This window comes from Amblyraja radiata, chromosome 22 (assembly GCF_010909765.2).
Source record: "Amblyraja radiata isolate CabotCenter1 chromosome 22, sAmbRad1.1.pri, whole genome shotgun sequence".
NCBI lineage: Eukaryota > Metazoa > Chordata > Chondrichthyes > Rajiformes > Rajidae > Amblyraja > Amblyraja radiata.
This window is the reverse complement of record NC_045977.1, coordinates 42900320-42922522: the sequence shown is the minus strand read 5'-3', so window position 1 is coordinate 42922522 and position 22203 is coordinate 42900320. Positions and strand designations below refer to the sequence as shown.

The following is a 22203-nucleotide window of genomic DNA, read 5'->3' as shown; positions in this document are numbered from 1 at the left end:
CTATCCATGTTCTCCACAGATGCTGCCTGACCCGCTGAGTTACTCCAGCACTCTGTTTCTGGGTGTGGCTGCCCCCTGCTGGGCTGTTGGTGAGGCTGCGGCCGATGGTTCTGGCCTCGGAGTGAAGGGGGAGAGAGAGGGGAGGGACTGGGAGCAGAGTTGTCCACATGCTATTACTTCATGTGCAGGAAGGAACTGCAGATGCTGGTTTACAACGAAGATAGCCGCAGTATGCTGGAATATTTCAGCGGGCCAGGCAGCAACTCTGGAGAGAAGGAATGGGTGACGTTTCTTCAGACAGAATCTATTGCACATTATTTAATCAGCCTGAAGAAGGGCCTCGTCCCAAAACATCACCCATTCCTTCTCTCCACAGATGCCGCTCGGCCCGCTGAGTTACTCCAGCTTTTTGTGTCCATCTTTGGTTAGTGAATGTAGCACTAACGTCACTGTGGCGAATGTCTGTCACCCTCGTCATGGTAGCGATGTTTTAATACTTCTGTGGACATGTTGGGGTTACGAAGATGTCCCTCTGGTTAGGCACAGAATTTACCATTGTTCCTCATTGTTTCATTATAAATCCAGGGGGATTTTTACTCTGATTGTGATCATTGGTTTATTATAAATTTTTCATCAAATTCAAGACGAGTTTCCACTGGAGATTTCTGTGCTACAATACGCCACAGTTAATAAACGGCTTAAACCATCCTTTTTTAATAACCACAACACCATGTAATGATCCCATATTCAATGTGAAGGTTTATTGTATGTTTAAGAAAGAACTGCAGGTGCTGGCAAAATTCGAAGGTAGACAAAAATGCTGGAGGAACTCAGCGGGTGAGGCAGCATCTATGGAGGGAAGGAATAAGTAATGTTTCGGGTCGAGACCCTTCTGGAAACTCAGCGGGTGAGGCAGCATCTATGGAGCGAAGGAATAGGTAACGTTTCGGATCGAGACCCTTCAGGGTCTCGACCCGAAACGTCACCTATTCCTTCGCTCCATAGATGCTGCCTCACCTACTGAGTATCCCAAAACGTCACCTGTTCCTTCGCTCCAAAGATGCTGCCTCACCCGCTGAGTTCCTCCAGCTGTTTTTAGCCCACCTTGTATTGTGCGCTGGTCAGTTGAACAGTTGCATTGATTGACTGATATTGATGTTGTGGGGATGAGCTGACAAAGATGGATGGTGTTGTTCTCATGAACGTTCTATGAAGAGGCAGTAGAGACTGATGCCTCACGGCGGGGACCTCTCGTAGAGGCATCAAAGCTCGTCCTTTGTTCCCTCATCGGCGACATCTGAACCGTGACGAAGTTTCTGCAGGAAGAACAGCGTTGGTATTGGGTTATACCCTCACGTCAACTGTCTGTGCCCTAACCAGTCAGGTCAGGCCGCACACGAGGACAGTCACGCCTCACGCAGGTACAACAGGTGTGAACGACAAAGACAAACGCACCAGCGCGCTGAACGGTGGCAATGCCCCGTGGTGACACTTGAAGTGTCAACAGAGGAAAAAGTGCAAGGTCTGCATTCAGGTAGGTCGGAGGATCGGGACAACACTCGAGCAGCATCAGTCTCTGCTGCCTCTTGCTAGATCGTTCATGAGAACGACACCATCCTTAAGAATAAGGGGACGGCCATTTTGAGGAGACGAGGAAACACTTTTTCATACAGAGAGTTGTGAGTCTGTGGAATTCTCTACCTCAGAGGGCGGTGGAGGCCAGTTCTCTGGATACTTTCAAGAGAGAGCTAGATAGGGCTCTTAAAGATAGCGGAGTCAGGGGATATGGGGAGAAGGCAGGAACGGGGTACAGATTGGGGATGATCAGCCATGATCACATTGAATGGCGGTGCTGGTTCAAAGGGCCGAATGGCCTCCTCCTGCACCTGTTGCCTAATGGAGATAGCGTTCAGTAGGCTAATAATGGTACAGGCTAATAAGAAGCTGCCCCTCAGTCTGGTGGTACGGGCTTTCAGGCGTGTGTCCTACTGACCGCGGGGCGAGGGGAGGATGGAATGGCCAGGGTGGAACATGGTCCATCACTCTGCCACACTCCCTCACATCCCAGCACAGGTCACATGGCCACGGGCCACATGACCACGGGTCACATGGCCAAGGGTCACATGGGTCATGGGTCACATGGCCACGGGTCACATGGCCACGGGTCACATGGCCACGGGTCACATGACCACGGGTCACATGGCCAAGGGTCACATGGGTCACGGGTCACATGGCCACGGGTCATATGGGTCACTGGTCACATGGGTCACTGGTCACATGGCCAAGGGTCACATGGCCACGGGTCACTGGTCACATGGGTCACATGGCCACGGGTCACATGGCCACGGGTCACATGTCCACGGGTCACATGGCCACGGGTCACTGGTCACATGGGTCACATGACCACGGGTCACATGGGTCACTGGTCACATGGGTCACTGGTCACATGGGTCACTGGTCACATGGGTCACTGGTCACACGGGTCACTGGTCACATGGGTCACGGTCACATGGGACACGGGTCACATGGCCACGGGCCACACGGGTCACTGGTCACATGGGTCACTGGTCACATGGGTCACATGGCCAAGGGTCACACGGCCACGGGTCACATGGGTCACATGACCACGGGTCACCAGCCAACAAGCTCACAATCCTCCCAATCTACAAAGCAACCAGGCTTTAAATTTTAAAAAGTAGATTTGGTAAAATATGCGGCACGCATGTTAAACAGCACTTTGCCTCCTTGGTAGGGAAAGTAAAATATGTACAACTTCTGCTGCTAAACCTTCTTTCCCAAAATACAACTGGCTGGATCAGTCTGAAGAAGGGTCCCGACCCGAAACGTCACCTATCCATGTTCCCCACAGATGCTGCCTGACCCGCTGAGTTACTCCAGCACTCTGTGAAACGTCACCTATCCATGTTCCCCACAGATGCTGCCTGACCTGCTGAGTTACTCCAGCACTCTGTGTCTGTCTTTGGCTGGCCACATACCTTCATTTCTTCTTCCTTGTCCAGAAATTGAGACCAAGCTTGCAGGGTGTGAGCTGCGGTGTAGTGTTGAATCTGTGTGGAAACAGGAGGCGGGGATCAGCAAGTGACCACAAGGCAGGCAGGCCAACACTGGGAATGGACACGGAGGGTTCTGTCTACTCACCTTTCTATCCTCGTCAGCAGGGAAATACTTCACATTGGGGAACTGATCCACTATCACAGAGTCAACTTCATTTGCTGTGATGTCTATCTTAGCTATGACAAGACTTTCCAAAGCCGCGTATTTCATCCCAAGCTGATCCCAGAGGGAATGAATATCCTTGCATCGTTCAGCCCACGGAGCACCTGCAGAGTAGAGGGTTAGTCCTTGTTACTGAACAACTTAGTAGGTGTAGGAAAGAACTGCAGATGCTGGTTTGAATTGAAGATAGATGCAAAATGCTGGAGTAACTCAGCAAGTAACTCTGAGTAACAGTTGTAGTAACTCTGAGTAACATCTGGAGTAACTCTGAGTAACATCTGGAGAAGAAGAAGGGTCTCGACCCGAGACGTCACGCATTCCTTCTCTCCTGCCTGTCCCGCTGAGTTACTCCAGCATTTTGTGTCTGTCTTTAAGAGTCAAGAGTGTTTAATTGTCACACGTACAGGTGATGGATTGCAGACAATCTTCATTGCTGCAGCTTTACTGATCCATACAGCTTGGCCAGGCCGATCCTGTGTGGTCGCCAGGACAACGGGCCTTTGTGGCCAGGCTCAGAACCCTCCATTTATGCCAACCTTCAGGCCAATCGTGAATCATCGCATCAGTACATGGCGACTCTTGTATACTGTCTCAGTGTATATTGCTGTACACTACTCTACACTGCTGTACACTAGTGTATACTGTGTGTACACTAGTGTATACTGTGTGTACACTACTCTACACAGCCTGTACACTAGTGTATACTGTGTGTACACTACTCTACACTAGTGTATACTGTGTGTACACTACTCTACACTGCTGTACACTAGTGTATACTGTGTGTACACTACTCTACACTGCTGTACACTAGTGTATACTGTGTGTACACTACTCTACACAGCCTGTACACTAGTGTATACTGTGTGTACACTAGTGTATACTGTGTGTACACTACTCTACACAGCCTGTACACTAGTGTATACTGTGTGTACACTACTCTACACTAGTGTATACTGTGTGTACACTACTCTACAATGCTGTACACTACTGTATACTGTGTGTACACTACTCTACACAGCCTGTACACTAGTGTATACTGTGTGTACACTACTCTACACTGCTGTACACTACTGTATACTGTGTGTACACTACTCTACACACACAGCCTGTACACTACTGTATACTGTGTGTACACTACTCTACACTAGTGTATACTGTGTGTACACTACTCTACAATGCTGTACACTACTGTATACTGTGTGTACACTACTCTACACTGCTGTACACTACTGTATACTGTGTGTACACTACTCCTACGTACTTGTACTGAGCTACGATTGTGCTTGGGGATGGATAGTAACGTTTTTACTGAACGGTACATAATAACGGAATCTCGCGGTACCTTGGTACATGCAGTGCCATGTGGTTTCGAACCATTGAAACGCAAGGAAACACAAATAAATCACAGAAGACGGAACAGTTTTCAAAAGGTTTGGAAGTTTTTATGAACATGTAAATAATAATAATATGATTGTAGGATTTGTGAAGATGGCGTTACTTACAAAACAGGACAAAGACGTCCCTTGTGGAGTTGAACACGACTTCTTCAAAGTTTCTTCCCACCAGAACCTTGACAGGATTTGTGTTCCAATCATCTGCAAGTTCTTCACTGGACTGATGCGTCTGTGGACAGAGTGGACATGGTCATCATCGTTTAAAGGGCCGATGCCCACCGCAACGCTGCCTTGCCTCCACCGCACCCTGTTGACCAACCGCCCGGCACCATCGGGGAGATGCCACCTCCATCTCTTTGCTTCAGAGAGGTACAGCATGGAAACAGGCCCTTCAGCCCACTGAGCCCATGCTGACCAGCGATCACCAGTTGACACCAGTTCTGTGTTATCCCAACTTTCCCATCCACTCCCTACACACGAGGGGCAATTTACAGAAGCCAATTAATGTATAAACGTGATGGGGTGGAAACCAGAGCACCCGGAGAAAACACACACGGTCACAGGGAGAACGTGCAAACTCCACGCAGACAGCACCCGAGGTCAGGATGGAACCCGGGTCTCTGGCGTTGTGAGGCAGCAGCTGTACCCGCTGCGCCACCTTGTCGCTCTGCTGGGAATGGGCCCGTGCAGGGCAGTGAGGGACATCCCACATACCAGCGGCATCCTCCAGAGTTGCTGCCTGAGGCAGTGAGGGGCATCTCCTGCTGTGTGTACTCCAGGGGGGTAGTCGAGGCTGAAGGAGGGGGGTTATTCACAGGGGGGGTTATTCACAGGGGGGGGTTATTCACAGGGGGGGTTATTCACGGGGGGGGGGGTTATTCACGGGGGGGGGGGTTATTCACGGGGGGGGGTTATTCACGGAAGGGGGGGTTATTCACGGGGGGGGTTATTCACAGGGGGGGGGTTTATTCACAGGGGTATTCACTGTGTGGGGGGGGTGGATATTCACTGTGGGGGGGCGGGGTTATTACCAACCAGTGCCTGTGTTGTGTGTTTACTGTGTGTGAGCGCTGGCTACCTTTGCCATCCCGGTGAGGTACGCTCGGCAGAATGCCCCCACGGTCTGAGCTGTGACCCTGTCACCCTCCATCCTGTAGGTCACCGTCCCCGTGACGTTGATCATTCGCACTGCCGGGATGTCCAGGTCCCGGATGTGGAAAAACTCCCGGATACGGCCATTCCGAGTATCAATGGAGTCGACCAAAATAAAGATGATCTGTGGTTTCAACAAGAGAGATTGACATCAGGACAGCTGGCAGCGTAGAGAGCGACTTCAACCTACAACATTATCATTGGAAGTCAATATTCTGTGTTTTTGATTGATGAACGAGTACTGGTGTACCGGCTAGTGGCAGCTTTGACAATCCGGAGTCGCCTTCCAGAGGGAAGTGATTCAAAGAGTTTGTGGCCAGGGTGAGAGGGGTCAGAGATGATCTTGCCCACTCGCTTCCTGGCCCTTGCAGTTGAGGATTGATGATCGATTGCTGATGTATCGACCAGCTGCAGCTTGTTCAATGCACTACTCCCCCCAAAACTGAACCTTGCCGGGTCATGTTCCAGCACAGAGCGGTGAGCAGAAACATCTGGGAAGGAACTGCAGATGCCGGTTTAAACCGTAGATAGACACAAAATGCTGGAGTAACTCAGCGGGACGGGCAGCATCTCTGGAGAGAAGGAATGGGTGACGTTTCGGGTTGAGGTCCTCAGTCTGAAGAATGGTCTCAACCAGAAACATCACCCATTCCTTCTCTCCAGAGATGCTGCCTGTCCCGCTGAGTTACTCTAGCATTTTGTGTCCATCTTAGGAAGAAACTATTAGTCTTGGTGTTTGACTGTCACATGGACCAAGACACAGTCAGATGCTTTGGTTTGCGAGCCGTCCAGTTCGATCTGACCAGACCACACGCGTGCACAACAAGCCGTGCACAGAGTAACATCCCAGCGAACAGAGTCACAGTCTTGTAGCGTTAAGGGCCTGTCCCACTTGACGATTTTTTCGGCGACTGTCGGCGTCATATCAGGGTGAACATTTCAAAATCCAGCGGCGACAAAAAAAATGTCGCGACACTTGGAAACAACACCGCGCGTCTATACGTCATCACGCCGCGAATTATACGGTGACCTGATACGTCAGTCAATGATGCCGGCAGTCACCGAAAACATGGCCAAGTGGGACAGACCCGTTACACTTACAGAATAACTCATTGTGTTTACATTGGGATAACCAAGCTCAAGTTGACTCAGGCATTTTCAGTTTTGCAATATAATGGACTGGTTACAAAGTACCACTGGTTATTAATTTATGATTGATAATTGTGGAGGTTCAGCACTGGCCTCCCCTCTCCCCTGCAGCCAACCCCAGTGACCAGCTGACCCTAACGACCACTTCCATCTGACAAGACATCGAGTAGCCAACTAATTGAACTAAAGCAGCTCCAATGTAACGACATTACAAATTATTGTTTGATCTCCACAAATATAATCATCCCGTCAAATTAAACAATTTACTGGATGTGATTGACGAATGGGAATGTTTGCAGGTTTGTGAGAGAGAGCAGCTTGCCTCTGACTGAGGAGGGTGAACGGTAACACCATGAAATGTCCTGGCCAAGCTGGCCATCCGTGAGTCACGGTGCCAGGCGGTGGAGACCTGTACCCGAGCCGGCTGCCCGCCCCTTCCCCGGGGTTATGGCCGTGTCCGGGTGGGGTTAGAGAGGGACTGCACACTGTCCACGGGCACCCTGGGGGAGTTCCGGGATCGCTGGGCACCGCGGGGGGGTGGGATGTATTCTTAATATAGTTGTATAGAGAATGGAGCGGCTGGGCTTGTACACTCTAGAGTTTAGAAGGATGAGAGGGAATCTCATTGAAACATATAAGATTATGAAGGGTTTGGACACGCTAGAGGCAGGAAACATGTTCCCAATGTTGGGGGAGTCAGAACCAGGGGCCACAGTTTAAGAATAAGGGGTAAGCCATTTAGAACTGAGATGAGGAAACACTTTTTCACCCAGAGGGTTGTGAATCTGTGGAATTCTCTGCCTCAGAGGGCGGTGGAGGCTGGTTCTCTGGATACTTTCAAGAGAGAGCTAGGTAGGGCTCTTAAAGATAGCAGAGTCAGGGGATGTGGGGAGAAGGCAGGAACAGGGTACTGATTGGGGATGATCAGCCATGATCACATTGAATGGCGGTGCTGGCTCGAAGGGCCGAAGGGCCGAATGGCCTCCTCCTGCACCTATTGTCTATTATAGTTTATTTAGTATATTTGTATTGCTTGCATTGTGGTGCTGGGTTTGCTTTGAATAAATAATATTGTACATATTATTGTAAATAGGTGAATAAATTATTTTTGGTTATAAAAATAAATTTAAAAAATGCTGTGAAACGTGTGTGATTGAAGTTCTGGATGTAATCTCTTCACGTTTGATAGGAAACAAGATAAAGATAAATCGAATGAATAGGAACTGGGTTGTGATAAAATCTCACGCCGCGATCAGAATCAAATGGATGATTCACATGAAAGAAATGTTGATTCTATTGTGCGTGGTGAGAAGTTGCAAATGGCCGTCAGGGAGAGAAACCAGACTGATGTTTCAATTTCATCATCAAAGACTGGTGTACAAAGCAGCAACGATGTTGTAATACTTGAGGCAGTGTAAAGGATAAAGTGTATATTTCATGTCTTCACTGATTTAATTTCTGGGACTTCAGTAACAGCTGAATTATATTACTTCTCATCTTAGACATTTGTAAGTGAGTATAAACACTCCGAGTTATTTTGTTTACAAGTTCTGGTCCACATGTTACATTAGATGTGTCATCATTATTCCAATGAGAGGCTGTCCCACTGCGGCGACCTAATCTGCGAGTTTAGACGAGTTTGCCCTCGACTCAAACTCGCAACATGGTCGACACGTGGTCCCAGGAGGTCACCGGAACTCTCCTTCATGCTCGAGGGAAGTTCCCGAATACTCGTGGCCACAACTAGGCCGCGGAAATATTTTCAGCATTTTGAAACATTTTCCACGAGTAAAAATTGGACGGCGTGGTTCTTTTTACATAGAAAATAGATACATAGAAATTAGGTGCAGGAGGAGGCCATTCGGCCCTTCGAGCCTGCACCGCCATTCAATATGATCATGGCTGATCATCCAACTCAGTATCCTGTACCTGCCTTCTCTCCATACCCTCTGATCCCTTTAGCCACAAGGGCCACATCTAACTCCCTCTTAAATATAGCCAATGAACTGGCCTCGACTACCCTCTGTGGCAGAGAGTTCCAGTGATTCACAACTCTCTGTGTGAAAAAGTTTCTTCTCATCTCGGTCCTAAAGGATTTCCCCCTTATCCTTAAGCTGTGACCCCTTGTCCTGGACTTCCCCAACATCGGGAACAATCTTCCTGCATCTAGCCTGTCCAACCCCATAAGAATTTTGTAAGTTTCTATATGATCCCCTCTCAATCTCCTAAATTCTAGCGAGTATAAGCCAAGTCTATCCAGTCTTTCTTCATATGAAAGTCCTGACATCCCAGGAATCAGTCTGGTGAACCTTCTCTGCACTCCCTCCTCAGATTTGGAGACCAAATCTGTACGCAATACTCCAGGTGTGGTCTCACCAAGACCCTGTACAAATGCAGTAGAACCTCCCTGCTCCTATGCTCAAATCCTTTTGCTATGAAAGCTAACATACCATTCGCTTTTTAACTCGTAGTGGAGTGGAGTGGGGTCGCTATGTAGTTACAGGCAGTCGAGGGCAGCCGTAGGCAATCTCCTTCGCTGACCGAGCATTTAAATTGGCTCTTTGGAGTTTTCAGGACCAAGGAAAACTGACCGGTAGGTTAGATGCCCGCTAAACTTTATTAATCGTTGTCTGACTTCTTAAAAGTGTTAAAAATTATTTTAAAACTCCTTCTCCCCCTCCTCTCCCCCCTCCTCTCCCCCCTCCTCTCCCCCCTCCTCTCCCCCCTCCTCTCCCCCCTCCTCTCCCCCCTCCTCTCCCCCCTCCTCTCCCCCCTCCTCTCCCCCCTCCTCTCCCCCCTCTCTCGCTGAAGGATTTACCGTACACTGTGCAGCCGTCTTTTACCTTCCTCTTCATCGTGGGTGTGAATTTCAGACATCGCTCCCCCGCTTTCCCAAGGACGAAGACACTCTTCTTAACTCACGGATTAGGTCACCGCAGTGGGACAGTCCCTTTGGTGAGTAGTGCAGTCATACAGCGTGGAAACAGGCCCTTCAGCCCATCTTGTCCACACCGGCCAACATGCCCCATCTACACTGCGTTTGGTCCATATCTGTAAACCTGTCATGTACCTGTCCAAATGTCTGGTGAATGTTGTTATTGTCGCGGCCTCAACTTCCTCCTCTGGCAACTCATTCCCCACTGTCTCTTGGATTCCTATTAAATCTTTTCCCCTTCACCTTGAATCTATGTTTTCTAGTCCTTGATTCCCCTACTCTGGGCAAGAGACTCTGTGCATCTACCCGATCTATTCCCCTCATGATTCTATACACCTCTATAAGATCACCCCTCATCCTCCTGTGCTCCAAGGAATAGAGACCCAGTTTACTCAACCTCTCCCTGTAGCTCACGCCCTTGAGTCCCGGCAACATCCTCGTAAATCTTCTCCGCGCCCTTTCCAGCTTGAACGTTTGAAGCGTTCGTTTGTTTTCTCTTCCCCGTTATGTATAACATTTACATATTCACATATTCTGTTGCGCTGCAGCAAGTAAGAATTTAATTGTCTCGTCCGGGACATATGACAATAAAACTCTCTTGAATCTCTTGAGTCTCGGAAAACCATGAACTAGTGCAGGTGTAAAATTCAAGTTAAATCAAAGTTAAAAGTGAAAAAGTTGCAATAAAAAGTAAATGTCAAGAGATGCATGTTTCAATAAAAACCTATTTGTTGGTTGATTGTACTGGTGCAGCTTTAGATGTCAGGGAGAGATGAACTAATTTATTTAAAAGTGGTGGCAGTGAAGCAGACCTGGCCCTTGAAGTCAGCAGCTGTTGTGTGAAAGGCTTTGTAGACGGCATCAAACTGCTCCACAGTCTTGTCTGTGAAGAGCAGGAGGTGGCTGTCGATCCCCACATCAAATGTTTTCCTCGAGTTCTGGGGAATAGAGGAAACAAATACAAATACAAAGCATAGAAACATATACAGTTCTCACAGGATTGGACAGGCTAGAGGCAGGAAACATGTTCCCCATGTTGGGGGAGTCCAGAACCAGGGGTCATAGTTTAAGAATAAGGGGTCAGCCATTTAGGACTGAGATGAGGATGAACTTTTTCACCCAGAGAGTTGTGAATCTGTGGAATTCTCTGCCACAGACGGCAGTGGAGGCCAATTCACTGGATGTTTTCAAGAGAGAGTTAGATTTAGCGATTAGGGCTAGCGGAATCAAGGGATATGGGGAAAAAGCAGGAACGGGTTACTGATTGGGGATGATCAGCCATGATCACAGTGAATGGCGGTGCTAGCTCGAAGGGCCGAATGGCCTACTCCTGCACCTGTTGTCTATGTTTCTATGTTTCCAAGCAAATTAATTTCTCACATTTGAATACTTTAGAAACAAAGATGGTTTTGAGATTTTACTTTACAGAAATAACTTTTATTTAAGAATTCTACTTCAATTTAAAACAATATGAACTCTACGAATGAATGCCTTGATTTTACGGTGGGCCAGTCATGTGTGAAGTCTCAATCTCACTTCATTCATTTCTACTCAGAGGGACTGTGTAGTAACACAAAATAATGGAATGAACCAGTGACATCTTGAAATCAGTGGGACTCCTAGATAAACTAACCATTAAAATCTTATCCGGTCAATGTAACGGAAGAAATAACTTGAAACTGTGAATGATATTTCATTAAAGTAATGAAACAGTACCACGTGATTGTATTCGGTGACTGATGGCAGCGCGTTGACTTTGATGAATTTAACAAGAGGGTTTTTCTGCATTTCATGTCCGTCAGCAAGCTCGTAGTCCACTCGTCTTTCATCAAACTATAACCAAGCAGAAACATGCAACCATTATAGATACAGTGGCTTGCAAAAGTATTCATACCCCTTGAACGTTTCCACATTTTGTCACGTTACAACCACAAACGTAAATGTATTTTATTGGGATTTTATGTGATAGACCAACACAAAGTGGCGCATAATTGTGAAGTGGAAGGAAAATGATACATGGTTTTCAATTTTTTTTACAAAAACTGAAAAGTGTGGCGTGCAAAAGTATTCAGCCCCCTTTACTCTGATACCCCTAAATAAAATCCAGTGCAACCAATTGCCTTCAGAAGTCACCTAATTAGTAAATAGAGTCCACTTGTGTGTAATCTAATCTCAGTATAAATACAGCTGTTCTGTGAAGGCCTCAGAGGTTTGTTAGAGAACATTAGTGAACAAACAGCATCATGAAGCCCAAGGAACACACCAGACAGGTCAGGGACAAAGTTGTGGAGAAGTTTAAAGCAGCGTTAGGTTATAAAAAAATATCCCAAGCTTTGAACATCTCACGGAGCACTGTTCAATCCATCATCCGAAAATGGAAATAGTATGGCACAACTGCAAACCTACCAAGACATGGCCGTCCACCTAAACTGACAGGCCGGGCAAGGAGAGCATTGATCAGAGAAGCAGCCAAGAGGCCCATGGTAACTCTGGAGGAGCTGCAAAGATTCACAGCTCAGGTGGGAGAATCTGTCCACAGGACAACTATTAGTCGTGCACTCCACAAATCGGGCCTTTATGGAAGAGTGGCAAGAAGAAAGCCATTGTTGAAAAAAAGCCATAAGAAGTCCCGTTTGCAGTTTGCCACAAGCCATGTGGGGGACACAGCAAACATGTGGAGGAAGGTGCTCTGGTCAGATGAGACCAAAATTGAAGTTTTTGGCCTAAATGCAAAACGCTATGTGTGGCGGAAAACTAACACTGCACATCACCCTGAACACACCATCCCCACTGTGAAACATGGTGGTGGCAGCATCATGCTGTGGGGATGCTTTTCTTCAGCAGGGACAGGGAAGCTGGTCAGAGTTGATGGGAAGATGGATGGAGCCAAATACAGGGCAATCTTGGAAGAAAACCTGTTAGGGTCTGCAAAAGACTTGAGACTGGGGCGGAGGTTCACCTTCCAGCAGGACAACGACCCTAAACATACAGCCAGAGCTACAATGGAATGGTTTAGATCAAAGCATATTCATGTGTTAGAATGGCCCAGTCAAAGACCAGACCTAAATCCAATTGAGAATCTCTGGCAAGACTTGAAAATTGCTGTTCACAGACGCTCTCCATCCAATCTGACTGAGCTTGAGCTATTTTGCAAAGAAGAATGGGCAAAAATCTCAGTCTCTAGATGTGCAAAGCTGGTAGAGACATACCCCAAAAGACTTGCAGCTGTAATTGCAGCGAAAGGTGGTTCTACAAAGTATTGACTCAGGGGGGCTGAATACTTTTGCACGCCACACTTTTCAGTTTTTTATTTGTAAAAAGATTTGAAAACCATGTATAATTTTCCTTCCACTTCACAATTATGCACCACTTTGTGTTGGTCTATCACATAAATTCCCAATAAAATACATTTACGTTTGTGGTTGTAACGTGACAAAATGTGGAAAAGTTCAAGGGGTATGAATACTTTTGCAAGCCACTGTACATAGAAACATCGACAACAGGTGCAGGAGTAGGCCATTCGGCCCTTCGAGCCAGCACCGCCATTCAATGTGATCATGGCTGATCATCCACAATCAGTACCCCGTTCCTGTCTTCTCCCCATATCCCCTGACTCCGCTATCTTTAAGAGCCCTATCTAGCTCTCTTGAAAGTATCCAGTGAATCAGCCTCCACCGCCATAGATTCACAACTCTCTGGGTGAAAAGGTTTTTCCTCATCTCAGTTCTAAATGGCCTACCCCTTATTCTTAAACTGTGGCCCCTGGTTCTGGACTCCCCCAACATCGGGAACATGTTTCCTGCCTCTAGCGTACCCAATCCTGTAATAACTTTATATGTTTCTATAAGATACCCCCTCATCCTTTTAAACTCCAGAGTGTACAAGCCCAGCCGCTCCATTCTCTCAGCATATGACAGTTTCGCCATCCCGGGAATTAACCTTGTAAACCTACGCTGCACTCCCTCAATTACAAGAATGTCCTTCCTCAAATTAGGGGACCAAAACTGCACACAATACTCCAGGCGTGGTCTCACTAGGGCCCTATACAACTGTAGAAGGACCTCTTTGCTCCTATACTCAACTTCTCTTGTAATAAAGGCCAACATGCCATTTGCTTTCTTCACTGTCTGCTGTACCTGCATGTTTACTTTCAGTGACTGATGAACAAGGACCCCCAGATCCCGTTGTACTTCCCCTTTTCCTAATCTGACACCATTCAGATAATAATCTGCCTTCCTGTTTTTGCTACCAAAGTGGATAACCTCACATTTATCCACATTAAACTGCATCTGCCATGCATCTGCCCACTGCCCCAACCTGTTCAAGGCGGATTACTATCGAAATAAATAATTGGAGTAGAATTAGGCCATTCGGGCCATCATGTCTACTCCACCATTCAATCATGGCTGATCTATCTCTCCCTCCTAACCCCAGTCTCCTGCCTTCTTCCCGTAACCCCTGACACCCGTACTAATCAAGAATCTATCTATCTCTGCCTCAAAAATATCCACTGACTTGGCCTCCACAGCCGTCTATGAAACAAGATCCTGCGATCTTTCACACAATCACTTTAGCTCTTCAATAACATCAGACGATGTCACTAATTCTGGATGTGAGGAGTGTTAGTATTGGTCTGAGATCAGTACCTTGCGGAACAGTGCAACAGTGTCCCTGGTGATGTTGTACTTGGCAAAGTGCTTCACATTGTCCGTGACACCAAATGGTAGATCGGGGACATCCTTGGCAGCTTCATAGAATGCCTCAGTGCCTTTACTTTTCACATCCTAGTTGGAAGTAAAGTCTTCTTTAATACTTTATAAATAATAAGCTCATATTATTTTTTTTAAATTATAACACAGAAAATTGATAACAGAAACTAGCGGGGTGCAGTTACAAATAAAACCCATGCACTAAACAACATCATGCTATTAGCAGTTTGAGTTCCATCAGAATGTAACTACCCGATATATGAGGGATCCTAGATTCTCCACCACACATCAATTTCATTATACACACTAAACGCTGGAGTAACTCAGCGGGTCAGGCAGCATCTGTGGAGAGAAGGAGTGGCTGGTGTTTCAGGTCGAGACCCTTCTTCAGACCAGTCAACCAAAACGTCACCCGCTCATTCTCTCCAGAGATGCTGCCTGTCCCTCTGAGTTACTCCAGTGTTTTGTGTCTATCTTCGGTTTAAACCAGCATCTGCAGTTCCTTCCTGCACATATTTTATTCTATTTTGTTATTCTTCCTGTCAGAGGTGATTCTCTGTCTCAATGTTAAGTCAAATGCGCTAAGGTTTTTGATTAAATAATCCGTTTATAAGCATTTTCAATAATGTTCATTTTTAAATGTATTGATAGAGTGCAGTTAAAATGACGTTAACGTTCCTTAAAAATATTTGAACCAAGTTTTTAAATGTTGTAATTAAAGTCAAATTCATGTCGTACAGAGTTGCCTGTTTCATTGGCCAGCCCAAACTGTCCCACCCACCCCCACACCCCCACCCAACTCCCACCTGTCCCACCTGCTCTCTCTCGCCACCGCTTCTCATTAATACATCCAGTTGCCATTGGTTTAGTGTATGTTATCATTACTTTGAATTGCATTTCTTCTCACTAGCCCATGTTTAATTGCTATGTGACAATGCCATTTGCTTGTCATTGTGATCTGTCTTTCTCAGTTTCCACAACCGCCTCCTTGTGAACAGAGAATATTCTCGGTATTGGCCACTCCAATATTTCCCAGAAGATGCCCCTGGTTTCCACAATCTCACGGCTTTCACCTTCAGCAGCTCGATGCACAGATCCACATAGATCCTCATCCTAGAGAGGAACAAAGATCTACTGTGCTGGTTCATTCACAAAAGGACACAGTGCTGGAGTAACTCAGCGGGTCAGGCAGCATCTGTGGAGAACATGGATAGGTGACGTTTCAGGCCGGGTCGACCTGCTATCAGGGTCAGGGGTGAGTGATTGTGCGGGGACCTGATTCAGTAAAATAGCCGCGTGTGGTGGGGAACTAATCTGGAGGCTCACACAACAGTTGTGGATTGGAAGATGGTTGCGGTGCCTGAAGAACGCGTGGATATGGAATACTGAAGGCTGTGGTTCGGGATGAGCTGCAGGGAATGATGGGTGGATATGGAATACCGAAGGCTGTGGTTCGGGATGAGCGGCAGGGAAGTATTGATCTGATTCATTGACATGAATCAGAGTTGGATGGTAAAGTTACAAGTTGTTGGCAGAGAGATTGTGTCGAGGCGCTGGGCATTGACGTGACCTCACCTGGGGAGCAGCAGAGAAAGGTTTCCTTGGTGAAGGTGCAGAGATCGACCAAAGACGGGCAAATGGGATGAGTGTGGATGGGGCTTGTTGGTGGGCAGGGATGGGTTGGGCCGAAGGGCCTGTTTCTGAGCTGTATAACCATGGCTGTGGTTCACAACACAACAGCCACACGATGATTCATTACAGACACAAAGCACAACACATGCTCATCACACCAACACCGTTAAACATGGCTGACAGAGACTACCTTGAAGAAACCGATGACCACCACATCGCCAGAGTCAATGAAGGTATGGAGGTGAGGCAGGCTGGTCAGTAGATCGGCACTCACCCCCGTCCTCCTCTTTAGCCACGTCACGATGGAAGAGCCCGTCCTTACTCCTGAAAGAAAGCATTCAGAACCTTCCACTGGAGAGATAAAGACCCTTCGGCCCACTGACCAACAATCTGGTTCTATCCTACATTCATAGGACAATTGACAATTTACAGAAGCCAATTAACCTGCAAACATGTATGTCATTGAGATTCACAAATTCACAAGTTAGAGGAATAGAATTGGGCCATTCGGCCCATCGAGTCCACTACTACCCACACTACTGTAAGAGATCGATCAGGCTCAATCTAATCTGACAACCTCCCAATTCATCAACTTGATAGAGTTCAAAAATCAATATTATTAAAAGCTGCTTTAAATGTCAGTGAATTACTGTCACACCAGAGTAAACATCGCTAGATAATTGTGTACGTTATAAAACATCTTAACATTTTATAACATATTTCATGAATGAATGTAAACGTGATGCGTGTGTAGCGTGTAATCTGTGCTGGGAGGGGGGTGGGGGTGTGTGGGGGGGTTGGGGGTGGGGTGGAAGGGGTGGGAGTGGGCTAGGGGGGTGGGCTAGGGGGAGTGGCTAGGGGGGTGGGCTAGGGGGAGTGGGCTAGGGAGAGTGGGCTAGGGGGGTGGGCTAGGGGGAGTGGCTAGGGGGGTGGGCTAGGGGGAGTGGCTAGGGGGAGTGGGAGTGGGCTAGGGGGAGTGGGCTAGGGGGGTGGGCTAGGGGGAGTGGGAGTGGGCTAGGGAGAGTGGGCTATGGGGAGTGGGCTATGGGGAGTGGGCTAGGGAGAGTGGGCTAGGGGGAGTGGGCTAGGGGGGTGGGCTAGGGGGAGTGGCTAGGGGGAGTGGGAGTGGGCTAGGGAGAGTGGGCTATGGGGAGTGGGCTAGGGAGAGTGGGCTAGGGGGAGTGGGCTAGGGGGAGTGGGAGTGGGCTAGGGGGAGTGGGCTAGGGAGAGTGGTCTAGGGGGAGTGGCTAGGGGGAAGTGGGAGTGGGCTAGGGGGAGTGGGCTAGGGAGAGTGGGCTAGGGAGAGTGGGCTAGGGGAGTGGCTAGGGGGAGTGGCTAGGGGGGGTGGGCTAGGGGGAGTGGCTAGGGGGAGTGGCTAGGGGGGTGGGCTAGGGGGAGTGGCTAGGGGAGAGTGGCTAGGGGGAGTGGGCTAGGGGGGTGGGCTAGGGGGAGTGGCTAGGGGGAGTGGCTAGGGGGAGTGGGCTAGGGGGAGGGGGAGTGGGCTAGGGGGAGGGGGCTAGGGGGAGGGGGAGTGGGCTAGGGGGAGGGGGAGTGGGGAGGGGGAGGGGGCTAGGGGGAGGGGGAGTGGCTAGGGGGAGGGGGCTAGGGGGAGGGGGAGGGGGCTAGGGGGAGGAGGAGTGGGCTAGGGAGAGTCGGGGTCAGTGATGCACTGACCTGTGCAGTTGAGAGGGTTCCTCCTGTCTCCATTGACAAAGTACTTCAGCGTGGGATAGTCCTGGACGTTGAATTCCTGTACTAGCTCCTTCTGTGTCGGGACATCCACCAGGCCCAGCGCCGCTCCGTAGTTCTCCTTCTTCAGATGTTCTGCCGCTTTCCCAAACTCACTCAGCAGCTCATGTGAGGCCCCAGAGAGAGGGGCGTCTGTACAAAGTGAACAACAGTATCGCTGCACAATATGCTCTGTTGCTCCATTAACCCACAAACCCCCACACACGCACGCACGCACGCACGCCTTTAGGAGAACCCAGAGAAACGTGCAAACTCCGTACAGACAGCACCCGAGGATCTTATAGAAACATATAAAATTCTTAAAGGATTGGACAGGCTAGATGCAGGAAACATGTTCCCCATGTTGGGGGAGTCCAGAACCAGGGGTCACAGTTTAAGAATAAGGGGTCGGCCATTTAGGACTGAGATGAGGAAAAACCTTTTCACCCAGAGAGTTGTGAATCTGTGGAATTCTCTGCCACAGAAGGCGGTGGAGGCCAATTCACTGGATGTTTTCAAGAGAGAGTTAGATTTAGCTCTTTGGGCTAAAGGAATCAAGGGATATGGGGAGAAAGCAGGAATGGGGTACTGATTTTGGATGATCAGCCATGGTCATATTGAGTGGCGGTGCTGGCTCGAAGGGCCGAATGGCCACCTCCTGCGCCTATTTTCTATTGTATGTTTTCTATGATTTCTATATCAGGGTTGAACACAGGTCTCTGGTGCTGTGAGCCGCAGCTCCACCCGCTGCAGTTTGTATTCCGTTGGTGGTGAATCAGGCAGGAAGTGACATATGTTTACGTGTCTGCTGCTCTGCCACAAAGAAGAGTTTCATTATTCTGTGTCGGGACATTGGACAATAAACCCTCCTGGCTCCTGACACGCGCTCTCTGCCTTAGGACACAAGTCACCTTCGTCATCTATTCCTTCTCTCCACAGATGCTGCCTGACCCGCTGAGTTACTCCGGCACTCTGTGAAACATCACCTATCCATGTTCTCCACAGATGCTGCCTGACCCGCTGAGTTACTCCAGCACTCTGTGAAACGTCACCTATCCATGTTCTCCACAGATGCTGCCTGACCCGCTGAGTTATGGTGCAGCAGCATCTATGGAGTGAAGGAAATAGGCAACGTTTCGAGCTGAAACCCTTCTGGAAATAGGTAGGCTATTCGGCCCTTCGAGCCTGCACCGCCATTCAATATGATCATGGCTGATCATCCAACTCAGTATCCCGTACCTGCCTTCTCTCCATACCCTCTGATCCCCTTAGCCACAAGGGCCACATCTAACTCCCTCTTAAATATAGCCAATTAACTGGCCTCGACTACCCTCTGTGGCAGAGAGTTCCAGAGATTCACCACTCTCTGTGTGAAAAAAGTTCTTCTCATCTCGGTTTTAAAGGATTTCCCCCTTATCCTTAAGCTGTGACCCCTTGTCCTGGACTTCCCCAACATCGGGAGCAATCTTCCTGCATCTAGCCTGTCCAACCCCTTAAGAATTTTGTAAGTTTCTATAAGATCCCCTCTCAATCTCCTAAATTCTAGAGAGTATAAACCAAGTCTATCCAGTCTTTCTTCATAAGACAGTCCTGACATCCCAGGAATCAGTCTGGTGAACCTTCTCTGCACTCCCTCTATGGCAATAATGTCCTTCCTCAGATTTGGAGACCAAAACTGTACGCAATACTCCAGGTGTGGTCTCACCAAGACCCTGTACAACTGCAGTACAGTTGAAGAGGCTTTTAGACAGGCACGTGGATATGCGGGGAGTGGAGGGATAGGGATCACGTGCAGGCAGAGGGGATAGGTTTAACTTGGCATCATGTACAGCACAGACACTGTGGGCCAAAGGGCCTGTTCCTGTGCTGTACTGTTCTATGTTATGGGGCAGCTGAAGCACAAGGTAGGGGCCAGGTCTGAGCGGTCACCTCTAGAATGGAGCGGGGTGGTGATGGTCAGATGTCCACTGCCCCGACACGGACATCAGGCCTTTCCACATCAGCAAGCTCATCTTCACAAGTTCCACCAACGGAATTAGGCCATTCGGCCCCTCATGTCCACTTTCCCTTTATGTCTCCCTCTCAACCCCATTCTCCTGCCTTCTCCCCATTACCCCCGACATCCGTACTGATCGAGGCAGTTGTACCACGCTGGAGCAGGAACTGCAGGAAGAGAAAGGTGCGAGCGTGGTGGAGGGGTGGAGGGAGGGATGGGGTAGACAAGACGATGTGAAGAATCACTGAGCCCTTTACAGAAAGGGTTCAGAGTTCCCCGGACCAGCCAGGTGGAGGTGGAGCGGGCAGGTGAGCCTCAACCCAACCCCGCACGATGTCCCATTCATTGCCACAGGTTAGAATGCACAAGATGACTAGACCATGTTGCCTTGTATCAGTCCTGCACGCGGCAACACACCAGGTAGGAGCTGGGCTTACCTGTAGACTCACCTGGTGGTCATCCACACTAGAACACCACACACTCTACACCTTAGTTTCAATAGACAATAGACAATAGGTGCAGGAGTAGGCCATTCGGCCCTTCGAGCCAGCACCGCCATTCAATGTGATCATGGCTGATCATCCCCAATCAGTACCCCGTTCCTGCCTTCTCCCCATATCCCCTGACTCCGCTATTTTTAAGAGCCCTATCTAGCTCTCTCTTGAAATCATCCAGACAACCTGCCTCCACCGCCCTCTGAGGCAGAGAATTCCACAGACTCACCACTCTCTGTGTGAAAAAGTGTTTCCTCGTCTTCGTTCTAAATGGCTTACTCCTTATTCTTAAACTGTGGCCCTTGATTCTAGACTCCCCCAACATCGGGAACATGTTTCCTGCCTCTAGCGTGTCCAAACCCTTAACAATCTTATATGTTTCAATGAGATACCCTCTCATCCTTCTAAACTCCAGAGTGTACAAGCCCAGCCGCTCCATTCTCTCAGCATATAACAGTCCCACCATCCCGGGAATTAACCTTGTAAACCTACGCTGCACTCCCTCAATAGCAAGAATGTCCTTCCTCAAATTAGGGGACCAAAACTGCACACAATACTCCAGGTGTGGTCTCATTAGGGGCCTGTACAACTGCAGAAGGACCTCTTTGCTCCTATATTCGATTCCTCTTGTTATAAAAGCCAACATGCCATTCGCTTTCTTCACTGCCTGCCGTACCTGCATGCTTACTTTCATAGACTGATGTACAAGGACCCCCAGATCCCGTTGTACTTCCCCTTTTCCCAACTTGATGCCATTTAGATAATAATCTGCCTTCCTGTTTTTGCTACCAAAGTGGATAACCTCACATTTATCCACATTAAACTTCATCTGCCATGCATCTGCCCACTCCCCCCAACCTGTCCAAGTCACCCTGCATTCTCATAGCATTCTCCTCACAGTTCACACTGGCCACCCAGCTTTGTGTCATCTGCAAATTTGCTAATGTTACTTTGAATCCCTTCATCCAAATGAGACTGAATAAACTTACGAAATTGGAGCAGGAGGACATTGTTTTCACTGAGCGCTTGGTCAAGGTTTTCTTTGGTTATCGCGAGGATGCCGTTGTCTTCTTTAATCTTCTGTCGCGCTGCCTTCCGGCCAGCTTTTGCCTTCTTGTCTTTGGCGCTAAGCTCAGCCGCGATGGTGGACATAACAGCTGTCAGCAGCAGCGCCTGGAGCAGGAACCTCATTGTGTGGCTGAGACCGGAGCTCGCCATTCAATGTCTCCACATTTGTCACTGCGGTGAAACCTTCAGAGCAGCTTGCAGATAAGCAGAACAAACAGCTCATGCACCTGGGCACCTCAACTTGCAAAATACCTGTGTAAACACCTGTAATCAAGGTGATTCAACCTTGCCAACAACACAAGGTTACCCTTCCCCACAGGTGAATTGGATTGGAGTTTCTCTTCACTTTATTGGCACTAGAGCAGTAATGGCGGAGTAACTCAGCGGGACAGGCAGCGTCTCTGGAGAGAAGGAATGGGGGACGTTTCAGACCTGACTCTGACTCTCAATCTGAAGAAAGGTCTCCATCCGAAACATCACCCATTCCTTCTCTCTAGAGATGCTGCTTGTCCCGCTGAGTTACTCCAGCACTTTGTGTCTCCATTCAGTGTAAACCTGCATCTGCAGTTCCTTCCTACACAGAGGGATGGAGGATGTGGTGTCAAGGACAGTTTGACACAAAGACTCCGTGTACATAAATAGGGCCGACAGTCAGAGTATTTATCCTGGGATAGAAATATCAAAGATTACAGGGCAAAGCTTGAAGGTG

The 22203-nt window shown here is 48.4% G+C and overlaps 1 protein-coding gene across 1 annotated transcript; it reads right to left on the bottom strand.

Moving 5' to 3' along the window:
* Positions 1-1092: 1092 nt before the first annotated feature.
* Positions 1093-21617, bottom strand: LOC116985457 (protein disulfide-isomerase-like). The gene is made up of 11 exons (XM_033040247.1): positions 21416-21617; positions 17883-18089; positions 16399-16532; positions 14514-14651; positions 11584-11700; positions 10680-10805; positions 5710-5907; positions 4740-4860; positions 3160-3341; positions 2997-3068; positions 1093-1316 (listed from the first exon to the last, which is right to left on the bottom strand). Exons 1-11 carry the CDS (start codon positions 21615-21617, stop codon positions 1263-1265), a joined length of 1551 nt encoding a protein of 516 aa, XP_032896138.1. The 3' UTR covers positions 1093-1262.
* Between the last annotated feature and the right edge of the window lie 586 nt (positions 21618-22203).

What these genes read in the sequence shown, in the direction of transcription:
- LOC116985457 (XM_033040247.1), bottom strand. Translation starts at nt 21,617, where the DNA reads ATGAGGTTCCTGCTCCAGGCGCTGCTGCTGACAGCTGTTATGTCCACC. An exon ending in GAACCCTCTCAACTGCACAG is followed by an intron (nt 16,533 to 17,882) that starts GTCAGTGCATCA and finishes GCTTTCTTTCAG; the next exon opens with GAGTAAGGACGGGCTCTTCC. An exon ending in CTGTTGCACTGTTCCGCAAG is followed by an intron (nt 11,701 to 14,513) that starts GTACTGATCTCA and finishes GCTTGGTTATAG; the next exon opens with TTTGATGAAAGACGAGTGGA.